Here is a 19,560-nt window from a genome sequence, read left to right as displayed (position 1 = left end):
GCAAGTGAAAGAAGGGCAACAATGGTGTCGTGGTGTAGTTGGTTATCACGTCAGTCTAACACACTGAAGGTCTCCGGTTCGAATCCGGGCGACGCCAAATTTGTTTTTTCCTAACACAAAACTTTTTTTGTGTATTAAGTTCAGAAAATGTAACTTTTTTGAGTATAATTTTATTAGAATATTAAGTCTGAATGTGAAAATATGTATGTGTAGAAAAAATAAAATAAAGTCCACGTGGCTATTAGTTTGTGATTTCAAATAAAAATTCTACAGATGTGTAAGGATTTTTGGATGTCATATAAATATAATTAAAATAAAGTCCACGTGGCTATTAGTTTGTGATTTCAAATAAAAAATTCTACAGATGTGTAAGGATTTTTGGATGTCATATAAATATAATTATATGAAACAAATTGTCAATTTTGTGAAATAGCAAAGCACTGAGCAGATAGACACTTAAGGAACCTATCCATACACATACATATGGCCCATCATTTTCTATTGGGGGGATATATACAGGCCCATCACTATTAAAGCCTTAATGGAAAAAGAAATACATTATTAATATTGACATTATCTGTATTATTCCATAGACAAAATAAGATTGGAATGGTATGGAAGACTTGAGGTACCTTCATCTAGTCATGACTTTTTTTTTTTCTCTCTTAGTTAAACATTCAAAAATAAATTATTTATGTTAAATATCAAACAAGGAATTTAAGAATTTTTTAAAAAATAAGCTTTTTTTAGTTATTTTATTATGCGGAACTCAATCCCCAACAGGTTGAATAGTTACTCATACGCCATAATCTTTTTGGTTTTTAAAAGATGAAAGCAAACGATAGATAAGTTACATGGCTATCGATAGGAAATTGGAGATGCTTGAGAGTCGAATCTTGACTATGCTATAACTTAAACTAAATACTATAATTTACGAATTTTAATTATATTCTTTTTATATATATAGACTTGTCAAAGGAGCTTTCTAATTATATTCTTCTTATATATATAGACTTGTCAAAGGAGCTTTCTAAGGAATCAAAAACATACACACATTAAGCGACAAAAATACAATAATTTGAAAAAAAGAAAAAAAAAAAAAAAAAAACCTCTGATAACAATAACAAATCATATTGCTTCAAGCCACCAAACCATACCGTGCATAGAAGAAATAATGCTTATTTTGTGTCGTAAGGTAATATATAATTTATCCAAAAATGACAACTTTTTATATAATTATCATATTAATTTTGCACCAAATGATCAAAATGATAAAATAAAATAAAATAATTTTAATGTTTTGGATTAACAAAAACTATTTAATATTTTAACTGATAAATTTTATTAGTTAAACATATTAAATTTTTCGTTTCATTTTATTTTTAAAAATAAAATTGAAATTTTTGATTATTTGATGCAAAGTTGAAGTTACAATTATATAGATTTTAGACAAATTATATATTTCAGTATTAACTTTAAATTCAAGAGGGTAAATTGAGCATTATTCTTAAATAGAATAATTACATTAATTAGATGCTGCAACATATAATTAATTAATTAATTAATTAATTAATTAATTGCTTAAGCACAAAATCTACTTTATGTGCAATCACCTTAATTATGGATTGGAAGTAATAATTTTGATTTTGGACGTGAATCCCTTATAATTGATATTAAATTCATGTAAATTAACGTCAACTTGATTAATTGTGTGACTATAATTATAATTAATTTTACTATACGTTCTGTGTGGACTGATTTAATATTTATTTAATTTACATAAACGTAAGAGTTTATTGAGCAATCAAACAAATGGAGGTGATGTGATCTTGATTTTTTTTTTTTTTTTTTTTAAAGAAAAAATTGTGGAAAGTCATATCCTCTTATCCACACGTACTGTAGTCAAGACTCTAGCTTCTAAGCTAATTAAGCTTTAGGTACAAGTCTAAAATTAATATCACATCATATAGATTATTATAAGGTCCAGCTATCTATCTTATGATAATCTTCTTTTCCTGTCATCCCAACTGTAACCAATTTAAAATTTTTGACAAAAATTAAGAAAATAATTAATTTTTTTAAATTATAATAAAAATTAAAAATAATTTAATTAAATTATTTTTTATTTCAAAACTAATATAATTTATAAAAATAATTATTATATTTAATATAAATAAGATAAAATTTTTAAAAAAATATATTATTTATTACTCTTTCAAATATAGTCAAAACATCTTATATTTCGAAACAAAACAGTCACACAGTTAAACTTCGTTTCAGACAAATTTTTGTCTTAAACTTTCTGCCATTAAGGAAAGGAAAACAACAACACAAGCTATGAGTGGTCCACATACTTTTTAATGCAAGTAGACAATGTTTATTTTTTCTTTCTCCACAAAAAAAATAAAATCTTTGTAAATATTTAATATTAGAAGCTTAAACAAATTTGAAACTTCTTTTAAGATCCAAAAATCATTTCCATTTATGAAAAATAGACTATAACAATACATAATATAGAAAATATATTGACAATAAGGTCCCCTGCCATTTGAAGAATATACGATGATAGTTGATATACTTGATTATGATAGGTACGAAAACAATTAGTGTAATTAGTTTCTAAAAACAATTATTAATCAACTTTTAGTATTAATTATTGAGCTAAGGGGAGGACTATTCATATTGTATATCATATAATGTTATTACGGTCCATTAAACCTCTTAATAAATTAAAAAAATATATATATATTTATGCTAACACATGATTTGCAACTTAAATAAAATATTCAAAATGGAAAGAAACAAAAATACGTGGTAAGGTCCAAGCAAGCCATGGAATCTCTTACAAAATTAGTCATGTTACTTTCATCCCAATCATAAACAATTGTGTACACATAACTGCAACATCTACTACTAAACTGATTTAATTTCTTGCTGAATTGTTTAATATTGCTGACCATTCAATCTACCATTTTTTTTTTTTTTTGAGTATTAGAAGAGAGGATTCGAATCTGGATCTATTGTCAGACTATATATACACTTGTCACTAGGCTATGCCTTGGTGTGCCGCCGTTAAATCTACCATTAATTAAAGTCTATTAGGAAAACGTCCCCTCAAAATAAATGTCAATTAGGTTTCCAGCAAGCTTGATCATTTTCAAGTAGGAAATAATGCATTATTTAGTAACATTGTTGGTACTCCCTGCCACTCTCTTTTTAGCTTTTGTGTTGTATATTATACAGGGAAAACCTGATAAGTAGGTTACATATTACCCGTATACATATATGAGGCCACAAAGGTACTTTTGAAGGATGTAAAAACATAAAGGGAAAAATTAAAAGGCAATTAGTTAATTGCAACAAATTTTTTTATTTAATGATAAAATTTTAAATTTTTTGATTTAATGATAAAGTTTGTAATATATTTTAATCTCTACATATTATATCGCAATCAATTCCATCACATCAAATTATCAAATTAGTTAAATTTTATAGATGAGCAATTTTTTTTTAATCAAATTTCAAAAAATAAAACTTTAGTAAATAAAAAAATTTATTATCGAATTAATGTGCATACATGTGTGTATATAATATAAGCTGATTACCTTAATTAGTACCTTACACTTGTGAGGAAATGGGTGGGGTTTGCCTTAATTGTTGAGATAAAGCAACGTGGCTTTGTAATACAGAATTAAGGGTTGGAGAAAGATGATCAAGGCCATTGCTTTTCTTTTCTACACCTAAACTTACGAAAAGGGCAAATCCTTTCATAATCAATGGGCTAAATCTTTCACGAGTAATTTCCTTTCCTTTGCTTTCCTTTCATTTCCTTTCCACTTGGAAAGTTGCATATATATATATATATATATAATAGCTTAACTAATTTAGATTTTAACAAGTTTCATCTACTCCCAATTAATGCAATCAGTAACACTGATACATGTGATTTTAGGTCATAAAATCTTCCACACTAAAAGATATAAATTTTATTATTTATTTTTTTTCTTGTAAATTCTTTTTATTTAAAAAGATTTAATTTTGGATCAGTAATAAGAGAAAGCAGGGTGATGATAATTATCATTGATAATAATGATTGTTAGCTCGATTAAGTCAAAGTACGGGTAGTTAACTTTCAGCCACTTGAAATGATTACTTTTATAGCTGACTACTATTCAAAAGTCAAGACTTTTGTACAGAATATTCAGACGACTTGGAAAGTTAAAATAAGTCAATTTGTACGATATTTTTTGTATTTTTTTTCCCATTTTCCTTAATAAAGAAAACTGTGAAAATGCCATTAATTAATTAATTAAATGACGTAATAAACCCGCAAGCATCCTTTAATAAAACAAAAAGAAAATAGCCATTTACTTCTCCTTTACTCTTCGGTTAAACCCAACAACAACGTCATTCTATTTGATTATTAAAAGATAATTAGTAATTAATTGTTATTAATATATCAAGGATTGTTTCATATTATCATAATTATTAGTTTTTAAAAAGTATTTAATATGAATCTTAGTATTTTATGTTGAAATTTTAAGCAGAATCTAATTGTTGAATAATATTTTGAAATTTAATTATAAGGTTTATGCATAATATATTTTCATATTCAGATTAAGAATAATATTTAAATAAAAACTTTCAACATGTTTAATTATGAGATGATATCTCTGAATATGGAATAACGGGTTCTACTAATTTAATATTAAGGTTTAGTTGGGATTATTGTTCATAAATCTGAGTAAAGAAATTTATAAATTAAAAAAAAATCTCAAAAATTAAATTCTAACTTTATAAAATGGAAGCAGAACTATTTATTGACTTAGACAATTTTTGTGACTAATTCAAAATACTTTTTAGGAGTACAACAAGGATCAAATCTAGAAGATTCTTTTTTCACGTAAGCATCGGGCATGGCCCCAACCCCAACACGTTTTTGAGAAAAAACGAAAGGAAAAAAGAAAAAGAAAAAGAAAAGCAAAAACCCTAATTATAAGGCGTTCAAATAAATATACGTCTGTATTATAATTCTACCAACTCACAAAATCTATACCTTCCAATTTGTGGCCTATAAATACACAACCCTCTCTCTATGATTTCAAACTAGAAAGAAACTGAAATTCCATTCTCTAACAAGCCTTTGTAGTTTCTTTTCCTCCATGGATAAGAATAAGATTGTTCAAGCCATTTTCTACCTTTCTTTTTTATTTTATTCATTAGGGTTTATCGACGGTGCCACGATAGCTTCATGTAGCCAAACCCCATATCCTGAAATATGTAACCATTTCATGAACACGAATATCCTAGAAACTGAAAAAGATCAAACACCGTTCACATTTCGCGATCAATCCCTTCTAGTGACTATGAACCATGCCATTAAAGCTCATCAAATGATCTTATCTTTGGAAATGAATGATTCATTTGATGAAAAAGCTAAATTGGCAAGGGCAGACTGTGTAGAGCTTTATGAGGATACAATAGATCACCTCAACAGATCATTATTCGTTTCTAGTAGTAATAATAATAATCCAGTAGACTCTCAAACTTGGTTAAGTGCAGCAAATACCAATCTCCAAACATGCCAAAATGGGTTTACTGAATTCAATTTAACTTCTAATTATTTAGAGTCTTTATTGTTGCCAGATATGTTAAGTAACTTCTCAAAGTTACTTAGCAATTCACTTGCTATTAATAAGGAAAACTATTATATATCTCCCTTATATAACAGTAAAACAGTTCACCCTGGCAGTAGCGGTGGCGGTGGCAGGAAATTATTGCATGATGATGAATTCCCTTGGTGGGTTTCGGTGACTGACCGGAAACTTCTCCAGTCATCCCCTGAAGCTGATATTGTGGTAGCACAAGATGGATCAGGTAATTATAAAACCATCGGAGAAGCTGTGGCCGCATCGGCTACGAGAAGGAGTGGAAATAAGAGATTCGTTATATACGTGAAGAAGGGTGTTTATAAAGAGTATGTGGAGATCAAGAACTCAATGAACAACTTAATGTTAATTGGAGATGGGATTGATGCTACCATTGTTACTGGTAACAAGAATAATCAAGATGGCTCTACTACTTTTCGTTCTGCCACTTTTGGTAAGTTAATTTTTTTTTTTTCAATCTTATAATTAATTTAAAACTAATTTCTTTCGGACATAGACATGCATATGTAATATATATAAAGACATGGATAAGATTTGCATACGCTTGTAAATATTTTAAAAAAAATGAATAGATTAAAAAAGCTCCTTATTTGTTAAGACATATAGTCACCGACTTAAATTTAGAGGAAGTGCACATATTCTTTTTTACGGGTCTCACTCAAAACCCTACAATAGAAGAGGACATGGATATCTCAGTCAATCACAATACTATTACACATATTAATTACCACATCATTAAGGATTACTTAATTCAATCTAAGTCAATTATTCCCATGAACAATATTGAATTATTTTTTCTTCTTTCACACCCCCCAAGATTTCTTAATTAATTACCAAGTTATATAATAATTACTCACACAGACATGTTTATATATGTGTCGATGATCTATGCAGCTGTCTCCGGCGAGGGATTTATTGCAAAAGATATAACATTCGAGAACACAGCTGGCCCACAAAAACACCAAGCGGTGGCTCTCCGGTCAGGTTCCGATTTCTCAGTTTTCTACAGTTGCAGCTTCAAGGGATATCAAGACACCTTGTATGTATACTCTCAACGACAATTCTATCGCGACTGTGACATATACGGTACAGTAGACTTCATTTTTGGCAACGCTGTTGTCGTTTTTCAAAACTGTAACATTTACGTTAGAAAACCAATGAGTGGCCAAAAAAACACTGTCACAGCTCAAGCAAGAACAGATCCAAATGAAAACACAGGCATAATTATCCATAACTCACGTGTAACGGCTGCTTCTGATCTTAGACCAGTTCAGGGTTCGTTCAAGAGTTATCTCGGTCGGCCATGGCAGGAATATTCAAGAACGGTAATTTTGAAGAGTAATTTAGATGGGTTAATTGATCCTGCTGGTTGGTTACCATGGAGTGGTAATTTTGCTTTGAGCACCCTTTATTATGCTGAGTATATGAATAGTGGGAGTGGAGCAAGTACAGGAGATAGAGTTAAGTGGCCTGGATATCATGTTATTACAAAAGTGACCGATGCCGGAAAGTTTACGGTGGGGAACTTTTTGGCTGGAGATTCTTGGATTCCGGCAACTGGAGTTCCTTTTGATTCTGGTTTGTAATATGTGATTACTCGTAAAGGAAGGCAGGAAAAGAAAAGTAGAGGTTTGGATTTGTCTTAATTTGTTGAACTATAATGAGATGGTGACTTCAAAAAGTTTGTGAAATAGTCATGTATTTTATGTTGTTTATAGATATTTTGCATGCAAGTTGTAACAATTTATAGATTTATGATAATACTAGTAATTAGTGTTGTTTCATTTCAGATCATATTTTCTCCTTGTATATGTTTTTACAAGTTTTTTAAATTGAAAGAATATAAGTTTTTACAAATTGCATGTTGTATTTATTTTTATTTTTTTAAAACCTAGAGATATACAGTTGGTGTCCATTTCATGTCCATATAAATCCATTATTTCCTATTCTATATATACAGTTGGTATCCATTTCACGTCCATGTAAACCCATTATTTCCTATTCATATGTGGAAATTTTGCGTTAAAAAGGATTCGAATTCATAAACTCCAATAAAAAATTTTGCGTTAAAAATGGTTCAAACTCATAAACTCATGAATCGCTCCATCACTTCAGGTGTTCTTTGTCACTCAGCTATCTCTTCAAATTTACATGTCTGTATATTTGATTGTTACTTACAATACTTCATCAATTAAAAATGATATTTAAAATTATCTCTTCCAGTATTAATTTAAATTAAAATCTTCAAATGAAGACTCGAGTCTTTGACACTATGGCCTACCAGTAAGCACTCAAGGCTTATGCATCAATAAAATTAGGCTGCATTTATTTTTGACAAGTAATTTATTTTTAAAAAATATATTTTTAAATAATTTGCTTTTTATTATCCAGATGCAATATTGAAAATTAGTTAAAAAAATTAAATTTTTACCTATAAATCTAAAAATATTTTGAATTATAAAAATTTCTTACTTTAAATATTTATTATGAAATCTGAGAAAATATATAAAAATAATAAATTGCCAATAATTCGCAATTGTGATTAGCGGTAACCTGTAACCAGTGTTTGTGAGAGGCTTTTACTGTTATACAGAATTTGTGATTAGAGAAGTTATGATCAGTTTACACGTGTTAAAGAAACTTATTACAATAGATTTCTTTAACCGGTTAACTTATTAATTTAGTTTATCATTTTTATTTTTATTTTTCTACAGAGCTATATATCTTGTCATTTTTCTATTTCGTCTTGTTCCTTCTTAATTTACCTAGCTTTTGCAATTCCAAAAGAAGAGAGGTAAACATCAAGGCACCTAAAAATGAAGTAAATTGAATCATCTTCTTGATTGATAAAGATCTATTTATCAATTTCAGTTGCTGCCATGGTACGTTGTTTTTGTTGTTTTTTTTTATTTTTAATTTAGTTTTAATGGTGAATGAAAATGATAATCCACTTTGCAATTTTTATGAAAATTATGATCTTTTACGGTTTATAATATAAGTTTTTGGTTTTGGAATATGGTTATTGGTTTTGCTAATAATTTTTTCCTGGTTCATGGCTAATTGAAAGCATATTTTACAGTTTGTTCATATGGATTTCTAGTTTTTACGTTGGGATTTCTTGGTTATATTCATACTTGGTTAAAACTTGTATTACTGCATTCTAAACGATAACCCATGATAGAGTTTTTTTGTGTGAGTAGAGTTCTGAAGAGTTGATGCTAGAATCTTGAGTGAATAGAATTCTGAAGAGTTACTGAAGAGGTAAAAAAGATACACAGTAATTAACTGTTTGGCCGGTGACAAGTTATTGTTTCTATTGTAATCTAATGGTCCTTATTAAAGAATTGAAATCTACAGGTAGGAAATAGTTTATGTATTGATACAGAATAATTTAGAATTTTGAACTGTAATTTTTTCCGTGATTGGTAATGCCTGGCAACTGTTTTGGTAAATTAATATGAGTTTATAAATTTTTTTCTTTTATTACAATAATTTTTTTATTCCGGAAAATGTTACCTTGAGAATAATTTAGTTTTTTTTATCAATAAAATATTTGTGTTTTTTAAAAAAACAGAAATATTTTTGGAACTTAGTGTTTAGGAAATGGATAGGAGCCTCTTGCTTTGATACCCAAAAACTGATAAACGTAATCATCTACCACTAGTTAATTCTTATCCTAAGTTCCTAACATGACATCTGCATGATAAAATCATAAATGGGACAGAAATATTTTTCTTTTATGATTTTATCCACCCTAATTTTTATTTAATTTTTTTCCCCCGACTTTGAACCTTGGGTCTGCCAAGCATAGACATGTTTAATGTCTCGATAATGCAAGCAAGCGCATGCCCTAAAAAGAAATCTTTCGTATTATTGAACATTCAAAAATAAAATAATATTTGTATGCCTTTATTGTTGATTAATTAATTATTTAATGTGTTTCAGATAGTGATTCATACATTAGGATATGGATGATGATGAAAATATAAATTAAAAGACGGAAGACTTTTCCAAAATCACGTAGTCTAGATATAAGGGCTCTAGCTCTAGTCATAAACAGTGCATGTGAAAAATTTTGAAATGGACATGCAACGGAGGAAACGTTGCTTTCTCCGACCGGTTGACCTTCAATTAAGCTTCAAGCATACGAGTTTGACTCCAAAATTACGCGCAGCACCTTAATATTGACCAAAAAAAAAAACACAATTTTTCCCAATCCAAAATTGACCAGTCAATGTGAGGTTGACTGCATAGATGAAACCCAGTATATTAACAAAAAACAAAGAAACAGCAGAAGAAAGCATCGACTATTAAATCTGAATCAGTAACTCTTTTACGAATAAGATTATTCAAGTTTAAAGAATAATAAAAAGTTTGATAAATAGCTGACACTGCGTTTTTCCCTTCTAGAAGGTATCGCAAGGATTGCAGTTTGCTGGAACATATAATAGCCAACTGCCCTGAAAAAATATACATTTAATTGTCCTGAAGCTGCCTGTCAACCGACAAGATTATATTTACCAGAGAACTCAAAATAAATATATCCAATTGAAATAACACTAAGATCATATGAATGGCACTAAACGCCAAGTAATGAGGTATTTTATATTATTTTGCACGTCAAAAATTTAGATCGGCTTGTTTTCTGGCACATACTCTTGTGCCCTTAAGGCCGCATATTCCAAGTATAAATAAGCCAAAGATACATAAGCAGTCAAAGTTTCTTATGAAGTTCCAAAATATCACAGCAGAGATCAACTCATCTAGGAGATAAATTTTAATATTTAAGAGAAAATTTCACTCTTGCATGTAGCATTATCTATCTATGTAATAACAGTTGGTGCAGATCGACCTGTGAATTCCTGCATCTTAGAAAGTTTGAGGGCAACGTCCACCTACAAAGACAGGCATAAAAATTAGCCAATTTTATGAGATGGAATTATAAATTATTTATATCAGATTCTTTTTTTTTTTTTTTTTCTTTTTTTCAGCTTACAAGAGGAGCAAGTGCTTCCTGAGAATCTCTTCCTGTTTTTGATGGATCCTTCTCATACTGCTCAATGTAGAGACGGATGGTTGCACCTTCTGAGCCAGTTCCCGAGAGACGGAAAACCTGCATGTATGTTAGAGAGGAAATCCGTAATTCATGCTGTTCTATTTTGCTTTAAAAATAATAATAATAAAACATGAAATCAACTGAAATTCAGACCTTTAAAGTATAATATTTACTTCCTTACACAACTAAAAAAGTATCCAATATAGTCATTAATGTTTGGCAGTCATAAATCTAAAAGTTAAATTCAATCAACAAAGCTTCATTTATCTCACACCTAATTTCAAAAAAAAAAAAAATGCCTGAAATTATTCACAACAACGAGAGTCAGCTTACCAATCGAGAACCATCCTCAAACAAATATCGAATACCCTGGTGACTTGAGATTGAACCATCAACAGGGTCTTTATATTCAAATTCATCAGCGTGGACAACATTTGACACATCTGACCTTACCCCCTTCACAATCCTGTTTATAAGTAAAAATACAATATATTAATCAGAGGCATAAACTGCAAGAAAGGGCTTTTATGATATCGCAATTAGATAATTACAATATATTATATTGATAATAATTCTACACAAGCACAAAAATCCAATCAAAAAAAATAAGTCGGCATCATAATTGCAAATGAGCTACCTATTCCAAAGCTTAACAACTGTCATAAAATCGAAATGCATACGGATTGGTTCAGAATCATCACTTATCATGCTCAAAACTCTTTTTATGTATTTTGAGAAATTGATTGTTTGATGCAAATGCAATCATTAGAATAAATGCAGCTGAAGCAGTCCAGAAACCACAGATTTACAACAGATGACAGTGTCTCATTTTAGGGGTCGAGCCAAACTCCAGAAAACTGAAAACCTTCAGCTTAGCCACCATAGCTAACAACACTATTGAATGAACAAAACCAAAGTATAAAGGATGCATTGTGCATTTAAAAGCCGAACAACAAACTAATATAATTTCAAGGGGATTGAGTCACAAATATGCTATTCCTTCAAAGGAAGGGTGAAGAAACTTTGTTTGATGCAGAAAAAGGTTCTGAAGTAGCATGTAAGACGTACTTGTTAACTTCACCAAGGGAAGATTGCAGATTAACCAAGTGCGCCATTAGTTCCTTTGCTGCACTTGCATCAACATTCTTCAAGAAATTTTAGCCCGTTAAATGACAATCCAAGATCCACAGCAGCTAGAAGTTGAATAACAAAAATGTAAAAACAAAAGGAAAAAAAGAAAAAGTAAAAAACAATAATACCTCATAGTCATATCGAGTATAATAGTGGCGGCCATAGAAAGCCCAATGGTTGCGAACAATATCTTCAACGGTCACAAGCTTTCCGCCATTGAGGTTTTCCTTATTTTTGTGAGCAAGTATAGATAGCCAAGCCAGAACTGCCCAAATTCCATCTTTCTCACGTATATGGTCTGAGCCTGTTAACAAGTCATTAACAAAAAATAATGTTTTAGAATTTGCTAAAAGCTACGAGAATACGGAATTTTACTGTACAAACAGAAGTAGCACTAACCAGTTCCAAAACTTTCTTCCCCACAAACTGAACACAGTCCTGCATCCATCAAGTTGCCAAAAAACTTCCAGCCAGTGGGAACCTGGCGTTGAACATTAAATAACCAAATTACATGTCTAGGAATACCATCAGCAGAGAAAAATCAGAAAAGATATGTGCAAAATAATACCTCAAAAAATTTCAAATTCAGATGTTTGGCCACAACGTCGAGGGCAGCTGATGTTGGCATGCTCCTACATGTACAAAAGAGAATTTCCTTCTAAAACTTTGGAAGAAAAGATAAGAGGGTGGACAGGGGGGGTGAGATGGGAGAGGTTATTTATCAGAATCATGTCAAAACACAGTGAAAATATTTTTAGCCTGATTACCTAACACAACAATAAACTAAGATAAAATCATAACTTTATGGATTCCTATACATAAGTTACAGGAACAAAGCAATAAAAGAACTCAAGCAAGCAATTTAAGCAGGTTTATATGCACAGCTGGCAAGACTCACAGATAATTGAAAGCTAGCCTGCTTGAGAATGTTATGCTAGATATTCTTCTCTTAGTGCTTTACATAAAAAGTTTTTGCCATTAAACCTAAAGAGAAAACTACTAGGCTGCATACGATTGGATCCAACAAGGAGCAAATGAACAACCAATATGATAAATGAAGCTAAGTGGCATAATGCAGTACCTGGCAACCCCCTTTAGTCCAGCAGAGAAATAAGGAATCGCTTCAACTGCATTGGCAGCAATAATTGCAACAGAATCCGAAGGAGTGACAAAGAACCTAAAAAATTAACACAAGTAGGAATATGAGGTTTAGGCATTCCCGTGACAACAAATTTTGTCACTTACAAACAAGAGGGGCTACCTTTTACCAAGGATCATGTTACGATCTGCATCACCATCAGCAGCAGCACCAAATTCTGGCGGTTCAACCTCAGAGTTTGATTTACCCAATCCCATCCGAGCAACCAACTCTTTTGCATAAGTAAGGTTGGGATCTGGATGACCTCCTCCAAAATCCTCCTGTTTGCATTAATCAAGCAGAACCAGCCAGAAAAAATAGATCCTTATAATGCAAAAGAGAGCTCGTTGACAGTATTAGCAAATCATCACAAAATTAGCAAAACCTTGGGTACGCAGTTCAACAATGAACTCCCTTGTGCACCAAGCTCCTCCACGAAAATACGTTTTGCATAAGCCCCAGCAACTCCATGTAATGCATCATAACTTCCACAATGGCGCAACAGAAATCATCAAATGAATATCAGTATATTATCATAGACAAAGTATTGTTTTTCACATAAGCTACCAGAAGAAGTCACCTACATACCAAAATGTGAATTTCGGAGATGAAAGCAGCTTCCTTATGGACTCGAAATCAAATATAGACCTGGCAATTGTTTAAGGAGTATTAAACAGTTGAAAAGCACAATGACAAGTTATATCACAAAATTTTAAAAGATAAGACCAGAGAATCCTCAAACTGGTGGTATTTTGTTGAACAAGTAAACAATGATTACCCTTCAGCATACATCTTAAAGCAAAAGGGAAAATTATTTAAGACACAGCAGGATAAGAATATTTGCCATCTAATGAAAAAATGCTCAATTTGGCCCTTAAACTTTCACTACATGTCCAATTTAGTCCAAAATTAATTTCTGGATCCCTTTAGAACATAAAGTTTGAGTTTATGATCGATTCAAACCATTTTTGGTAAAAATAAAATAAAATAAAATTTTATATCTTAAAATATTTTTAAAATAATAAAAATATTTAAATAAAAATAGAAAATAAATTCAATCCCATCGTCGAAGATGGAGAGAAACACAGTACTAAAAGCGAACCCTTCTCAATCTTCAAATCTTTTAGTTTTTCTCAAACCTCTAATTTTACAAAAAAAAAAAAAAATTGTATTTTTAAAAGTAGAAAACTTAATGCTTTATTTATTTGATTTTTGCAAAAAAATGGGGTAATTTAATCATATACTCAAAGTTTATGTCCTCCAAAAATTAATCCAAAAGTTAATTTTGGACCAAATTGAACAAAGTCAAGGCTTCACATAAACACGTCATAGCATGGAGGTCACACTGAGCAGCTTACTTCATCAATTTCACATAGTCGCTTGCTGAGTCAAAAACCTCAACATCAAATGGTCCCTCAGGCCCACTAAAATTACTCACGCCAATTGCAGAAATATCAACCTGGAAAATAAAGAGAGTAATGAAATACAAACATATTTTAAAAAATCATAATTTTAATGGTCCAATTGAAGTACTAAGGGGAAATGAAAGAAAAGGGGCATATAATGCAGGATATACATTAGGTAGATCAGCAATTAGGTACTCTTTGATTGTCTTTGTATTCTCATAAATCTTATCCGTGATTCCCTCGGGAGCAGGTCCACCATTTTCCATGTTATATTTGATTCCAAAATCCTGCAATTAAAATGAACAAGAAAAAGGTAAAGATTTTATGATCTCCCTAGATGATTCCCCCGCTTATTTCATAATGATTTCAGAGGACAAATCCTATGGCTTCGCTATTATCTAAGATGGGAAATAAAAACAACCATTGATATTGAATTCCTGCAGTTCCACTTTAGGAAGGAATTGTGTCCCTTTCCATTTCATGAGGAAACCAAGATGTAAAATGAGGCAGCACTTATGAACATAATCCCAAACAAGAAGCAGCAAATGTTATGCCATACCTCATGTGGACCACCTGGATTGTGACTTGCAGTCAATATAAATGCTCCAGTTGCTTTGGATCCCTGACATTAAAGTTCAGAGGTAAAAACCATAATACTTGTCAGTACAACTATTATTGAAGAATTAAGAACTAGCTTGCAATGCAAAACAACTTACATCTACTCCGACTCTTTCACGAATTACAGCTGACACAGCAGGAGTTGAAAGTAATCCATTTTGACCAACCCAAACACGCCTTACTCCATTTGCAGCTGACATCTTGATAATAATCTGGCATTTCAACAAAATAAAATTTTAGAGCATACGATTATGTAATTAGGGAATCTTGAAGAAGAAATATTTATATAAATACAACATTAAGAACATTAAAGAAGTCCTTTCATCCACAATAATCCAAGCAATAAACGAAAGTAACTAAATAAATATCCAAGAAGAGAAGGGAGAGAGAAGACACAAGAATTTCTTATCGGGAAGCAATGCAACAAGCTTCCATAAGTTTTGAGGTCATAACAAACTCAATCCAGCCAGGAACAAAACAAACTCACTATCAAGACATTAGGAGATAGAATATAGAGCAGACAGACATAGGAGTTGGATATGGGACTCAACCAAAGAAGTTACAGGTCAAGAGACCATGAGTTATTTAGTGCCACTTAAAATTCCTAAAATTTAAAAAAAAAAAAAAGAAAAAAAAAAAGGAAAGGATAAGCACACACTCAATAGTGGAGGCATACATGTAAGTTAAACAAGATACATAGTGCCATGTATAACAAGTGGTTCTTTTATTTTACGTCAATTTACACAAAAAGATTGGACCTTGAGCATTCATGAACCACAAATTCTGACTTGCAGGCTAAATTACAATAGAATATGCCTTTTGATTTTTGAATGGTATTCATATAAGCACTGAAAGAAAACTTTTCACATGCCATATCCTTTGGCTGTGGGATTCTATTTAAAATATAGAATTACTAGGTCCTGCTAGGAATTAACAAAACAAGAGAAAGTCAGAGAGAGAGATACCTGAATGGCATCCTTTGAGAAGTAGCGGCCATCACCAGAAACAACAAGTGTAGCACCTGCTTATCAAAGAAAAATAAAAACGCAAAGCACATAAAAAGCTAACCAAAGCACTCGCTGCATAAGGTTTAAAAAAAAAAACAGAAATAAATTTTCCAACATCACCCACGTAACAATGGAACTGTTTTAATTTAAACATATCACAGCAATCAAATGCTGCTTTTGTGGTTGATTTCACAGCAGAAAGTCAAAAATGGCTTGAACCAAAGAAAGAAAATTCTATATCAAACTGTAGAAAATCCAAATGCACAAGCATAAAGAATGGAAAATAAGACTTATCACAAATGATTTAAATCTACCTCTTAATTATTATTTTCTACAAGGAAGCATTAAGCAATAAGATAAATTATTGAACCCACCTCTGACTTTTTCAGCAGTCAAGGCATTAAATGTTGCCTGAACAAAATTGTGCAAGTAATTAGGTTGCACGAACACTTTCACCTGAGAGAACCAGTCAGCATATTAAAGAAGGAATAGCAACTGTTGCAGATGAAACTAGCCAACAAGAATACATTCTTATAAAACAGATACTACATATCCTAGCATCCTTGTCTGACCTCATGATGTTTATCTAGAGTTGGCAAAATATAACCAACCCATAAACTCTGGTTCAAATAGGTGAGAAATGGATATAGCGTGGATTGATTTTTTCCAGTTAGTTATAACACTATTACGGATGCTATAATTGACATATTGCCACCCTTATGTTTGTTAATGTTTAATAACATTGCAATAACAATAGACAAAAAAACTTGATGGTGTATACGAAAATGACGGAATGCCATACGTAATATTCCATTTGGCCTAGTGCAGGCATTATGCATTCACCAGATCTAACAAAAGAAATAAGAAATTAATCTTCAAACAAATTATGGAGTCAGTCTTAAGCTCCATGACACTCTCTATAGAGCATGCAGTGAAATGAATCTATGTGGAAGATCACTTTTAACATAAATCCATCAATCGAAAGAGTTTAATCAAAAATGGTATAATGAGTATCACTAGGTAAATTTATTTAGATACAAAATGAAATAAGAAAAAGAAAGATTGAGCTGGATCATAATCTTGCTTAGGTAGTACCAGCTAAAATTACACATAAAGGAACAAGGCTGGTTGAACATAAAATTACAAGAAAAATGAGATCATAAGATTCAACAATTCAGCCAAATAATAATAGTAATCAATAATTATCACAGAGCATCACTGATCTAAACTACTAATAAACCGATAAGAAATCAAACCAAAAGGATTGTAACAGAAGCAGAGATCTATTATCATCTAGATTATTTTCACAAACATCATCAAGCCAGAGGCAAATGATTGATCATAATAGATCTGATTCTAAAAAAACAAAAAAGAAACTAAATGGAGAGGAATCCAACAGTAATTAGATCATCGATTCGATTAATAAAAGGATCAAAACCTTCTTACGAAGACCAGAAGTTCCCGGTTTCTGGCCATCGAAAGGCGTAGTCTCCACTCGCGAAACCTTGAACACTACCATTTCTCAGTGCCTACAATCAAAATCGGAGTAAACAAAGTGCTTGTGACATACAGAGCGAGAGAGGTTAGTGATGTGAACTATATAGAGGATAAAAAGGGGAAAGAAGTTGGTTTAGAGAGTGCTGGCTCACTTGGATACGTGTGCTTCAATGGTTAAAAGCGGAGTGTGTGAGTCAGATTCCAACGAAACAGAGAGAGAGCGAGAGGATATATCGAGGATTGTGCGATTCGATAGAGTAGATTTAAAGCCTTACGTATGATTTGGAGCCACATGGCTTCTTGGCGGATTGACAGAGAGAGGAGAACGGTTCCCACGGTTTTTTGTTTTTTCTTTTCTGGAAAAATTCAAAATAGGAAAAAAAAATAAAGAAAGAGAAAATTATGTGCGGCTTGTTGTGACTTTGGATCATGCTCCCTGAATCCAGCCCATTGGCTTTTGTCGCCGGTGATAAGTCGTTTTCAGTTAACAAAAACCTGTCGTTTGGAATCACTTGACAAGTCCATTTGTAGGACAAATAATCTTGCTCAGTTGAGTTCGGCGAACGACAAGTAAATGAACATCTGCATAATGGAGGTCATTATTTGAATGCACTGAGATTAAGTAATCGGGGGTTAGTTTATTTTACTCTTTGCACCCACCTGCAGTCAACAGAGATTAAGTAATCGGTTTAGGTATTTAATTTTAACTTTTCATTTAATTAAAATGTATTTTTCAATTTATAGATCAAATAAATAGGTAATTTAAGTGTTTGATTAATATATATTTAATAATAATTTATTTCTCGAAAGTACCAAAAATGATATATTAATTAAATGACAATTTTATTAAAAGAGGACAATAATAGTATTTTAAAACTTAGTAAGTATCAATTATTTTGTTCTGACTTTACTGTCTAAATATTTTTATTAAATTTTATCTTAATAAATTGAATGTTAATTAAAGGATAATTTAGTTGGTTAATCTTTTTTTTTTTTTCTAGAATTGGGGTTATTGATTTAATCAATTTTTTTAACGTTGTGAAGTTTTCCTAGTACTAATCTATATATACATATAATTCTAAAGCATAAATTTTTTTATAAATATTGAATTGGCATCTTCTGGTTTGAAATTTTCTCGTTTTCTATATTTCTATTTCTTATTTCTATAGAAATATTATTATGATGTACTCAATTTATATTCATTATTAATGATTTTTTTTTTTTAAATGATATCTATAAGAAAAAAATCCACAACTTAGCCTTCTCTTAAGTATAAAAATAATCAAATTAAATATTATATATATCAAGTCTTAGTTCAGATTAATCTATAATATGTTTAATAAAACAAAATATATAACAAGTAATGAGACCAAAAATAAGAAAAATGCAAAGATTGTAGTGAGAAAAGAAACAAAATAAATATAGGAATAAAATAGATTGAATGCGAATTGTTAAATATCCTAAAGGAAAATTGCCAAAATTATAAGACACGGGAGTGTAAGTATCCGACTTTTTGCATCTTACAGGGTGATAGTATATGACTATAATCATTACGATCGAATATACCAAAATCCCTGAGAATATAATTTCTATGGCGTCATTATACAATTTTATAGTGTATTTTTTCCAAGATAAAAATAACAATGCTGCCTTAGTTTTAAATTACTACTCCATGTTATTATTATTATTTTTTCAATTTACTACAATCTGTACCATTATGTGACATCAAGTACAGAAAAATAACAGTTAAGGAGCAATAGTCGAAATCCTGAGCATGAAGAACCAAAACCAAATTTGAAGGAAGCAACAAAATGAACAAGGAGGATGGTCAAAGCCCTGCCCGCCTGCACTCTGCACCACTTGCATGAATATGGGAAAAGAGATTCTGCCACCAACAAGAGGACCATTGTCACTTCTAAAAATTAGTCAAAACCCGCCCAAAATTTTCAAAAATAACCTCATCAAGAAGATTTTAGATTCTGTCTAAGCAAAAATTATTTAAAAGCCAAGCCATGTGAAATTAAGCATGCTATCCAAA

The 19,560-nt window shown here is 31.0% G+C and overlaps 2 protein-coding genes and 1 non-coding gene across 4 annotated transcripts; 2 read left to right on the top strand and 1 right to left on the bottom strand.

Moving 5' to 3' along the window:
• The first annotated feature begins 23 nt into the window (after nucleotides 1-23).
• On the top strand, nucleotides 24-97 carry TRNAV-AAC (transfer RNA valine (anticodon AAC)). The gene has a single exon. It is a non-coding gene; the product is annotated as a tRNA-Val (tRNA).
• Nucleotides 98-5,060: 4,963 nt separating this feature from the next.
• Nucleotides 5,061-7,463, top strand: LOC105634094 (Plant invertase/pectin methylesterase inhibitor superfamily). Its single transcript, XM_012216879.4, has 2 exons — nucleotides 5,061-6,102; nucleotides 6,564-7,463. The coding sequence occupies exons 1-2, from the start codon at nucleotides 5,163-5,165 to the stop codon at nucleotides 7,253-7,255; spliced, it is 1,632 nt and encodes a 543-aa protein (XP_012072269.1). The 5' UTR covers nucleotides 5,061-5,162; the 3' UTR covers nucleotides 7,256-7,463.
• A 2,774-nt stretch (nucleotides 7,464-10,237) lies between these two features.
• On the bottom strand, nucleotides 10,238-17,831 carry LOC105634093 (phosphoglucomutase, cytoplasmic). Of its 2 annotated transcripts, none has more exons than XM_012216877.4 (19): nucleotides 17,675-17,831; nucleotides 17,464-17,583; nucleotides 16,400-16,481; nucleotides 15,984-16,039; nucleotides 15,117-15,230; nucleotides 14,960-15,022; nucleotides 14,571-14,687; nucleotides 14,353-14,453; nucleotides 13,583-13,642; nucleotides 13,380-13,479; nucleotides 13,118-13,275; nucleotides 12,938-13,033; nucleotides 12,425-12,488; nucleotides 12,256-12,337; nucleotides 11,985-12,160; nucleotides 11,794-11,870; nucleotides 11,059-11,191; nucleotides 10,666-10,782; nucleotides 10,238-10,564 (listed from the first exon to the last, which is right to left on the bottom strand). In XM_012216877.4, the coding sequence occupies exons 2-19, from the start codon at nucleotides 17,542-17,544 to the stop codon at nucleotides 10,493-10,495; spliced, it is 1,749 nt and encodes a 582-aa protein (XP_012072267.1). In that variant the 5' UTR covers nucleotides 17,545-17,583; nucleotides 17,675-17,831; the 3' UTR covers nucleotides 10,238-10,492. The 2 variants fall into 2 exon arrangements, with proteins under 2 accessions (XP_012072267.1, XP_012072268.1); XM_012216878.4 differs by having other exon boundaries at nucleotides 17,464-17,554; nucleotides 17,675-17,830.
• Between the last annotated feature and the right edge of the window lie 1,729 nt (nucleotides 17,832-19,560).

The sequence above is a fragment of the Jatropha curcas genome, chromosome 11, assembly GCF_041381405.1.
Source record: "Jatropha curcas cultivar XTBG-Jc1 chromosome 11, XTBG_Jcur_1.0, whole genome shotgun sequence".
Taxonomy (NCBI): Eukaryota; Viridiplantae; Streptophyta; class Magnoliopsida; order Malpighiales; family Euphorbiaceae; genus Jatropha; species Jatropha curcas.
This window is presented reverse-complemented; position numbering and strand designations above follow the sequence as displayed.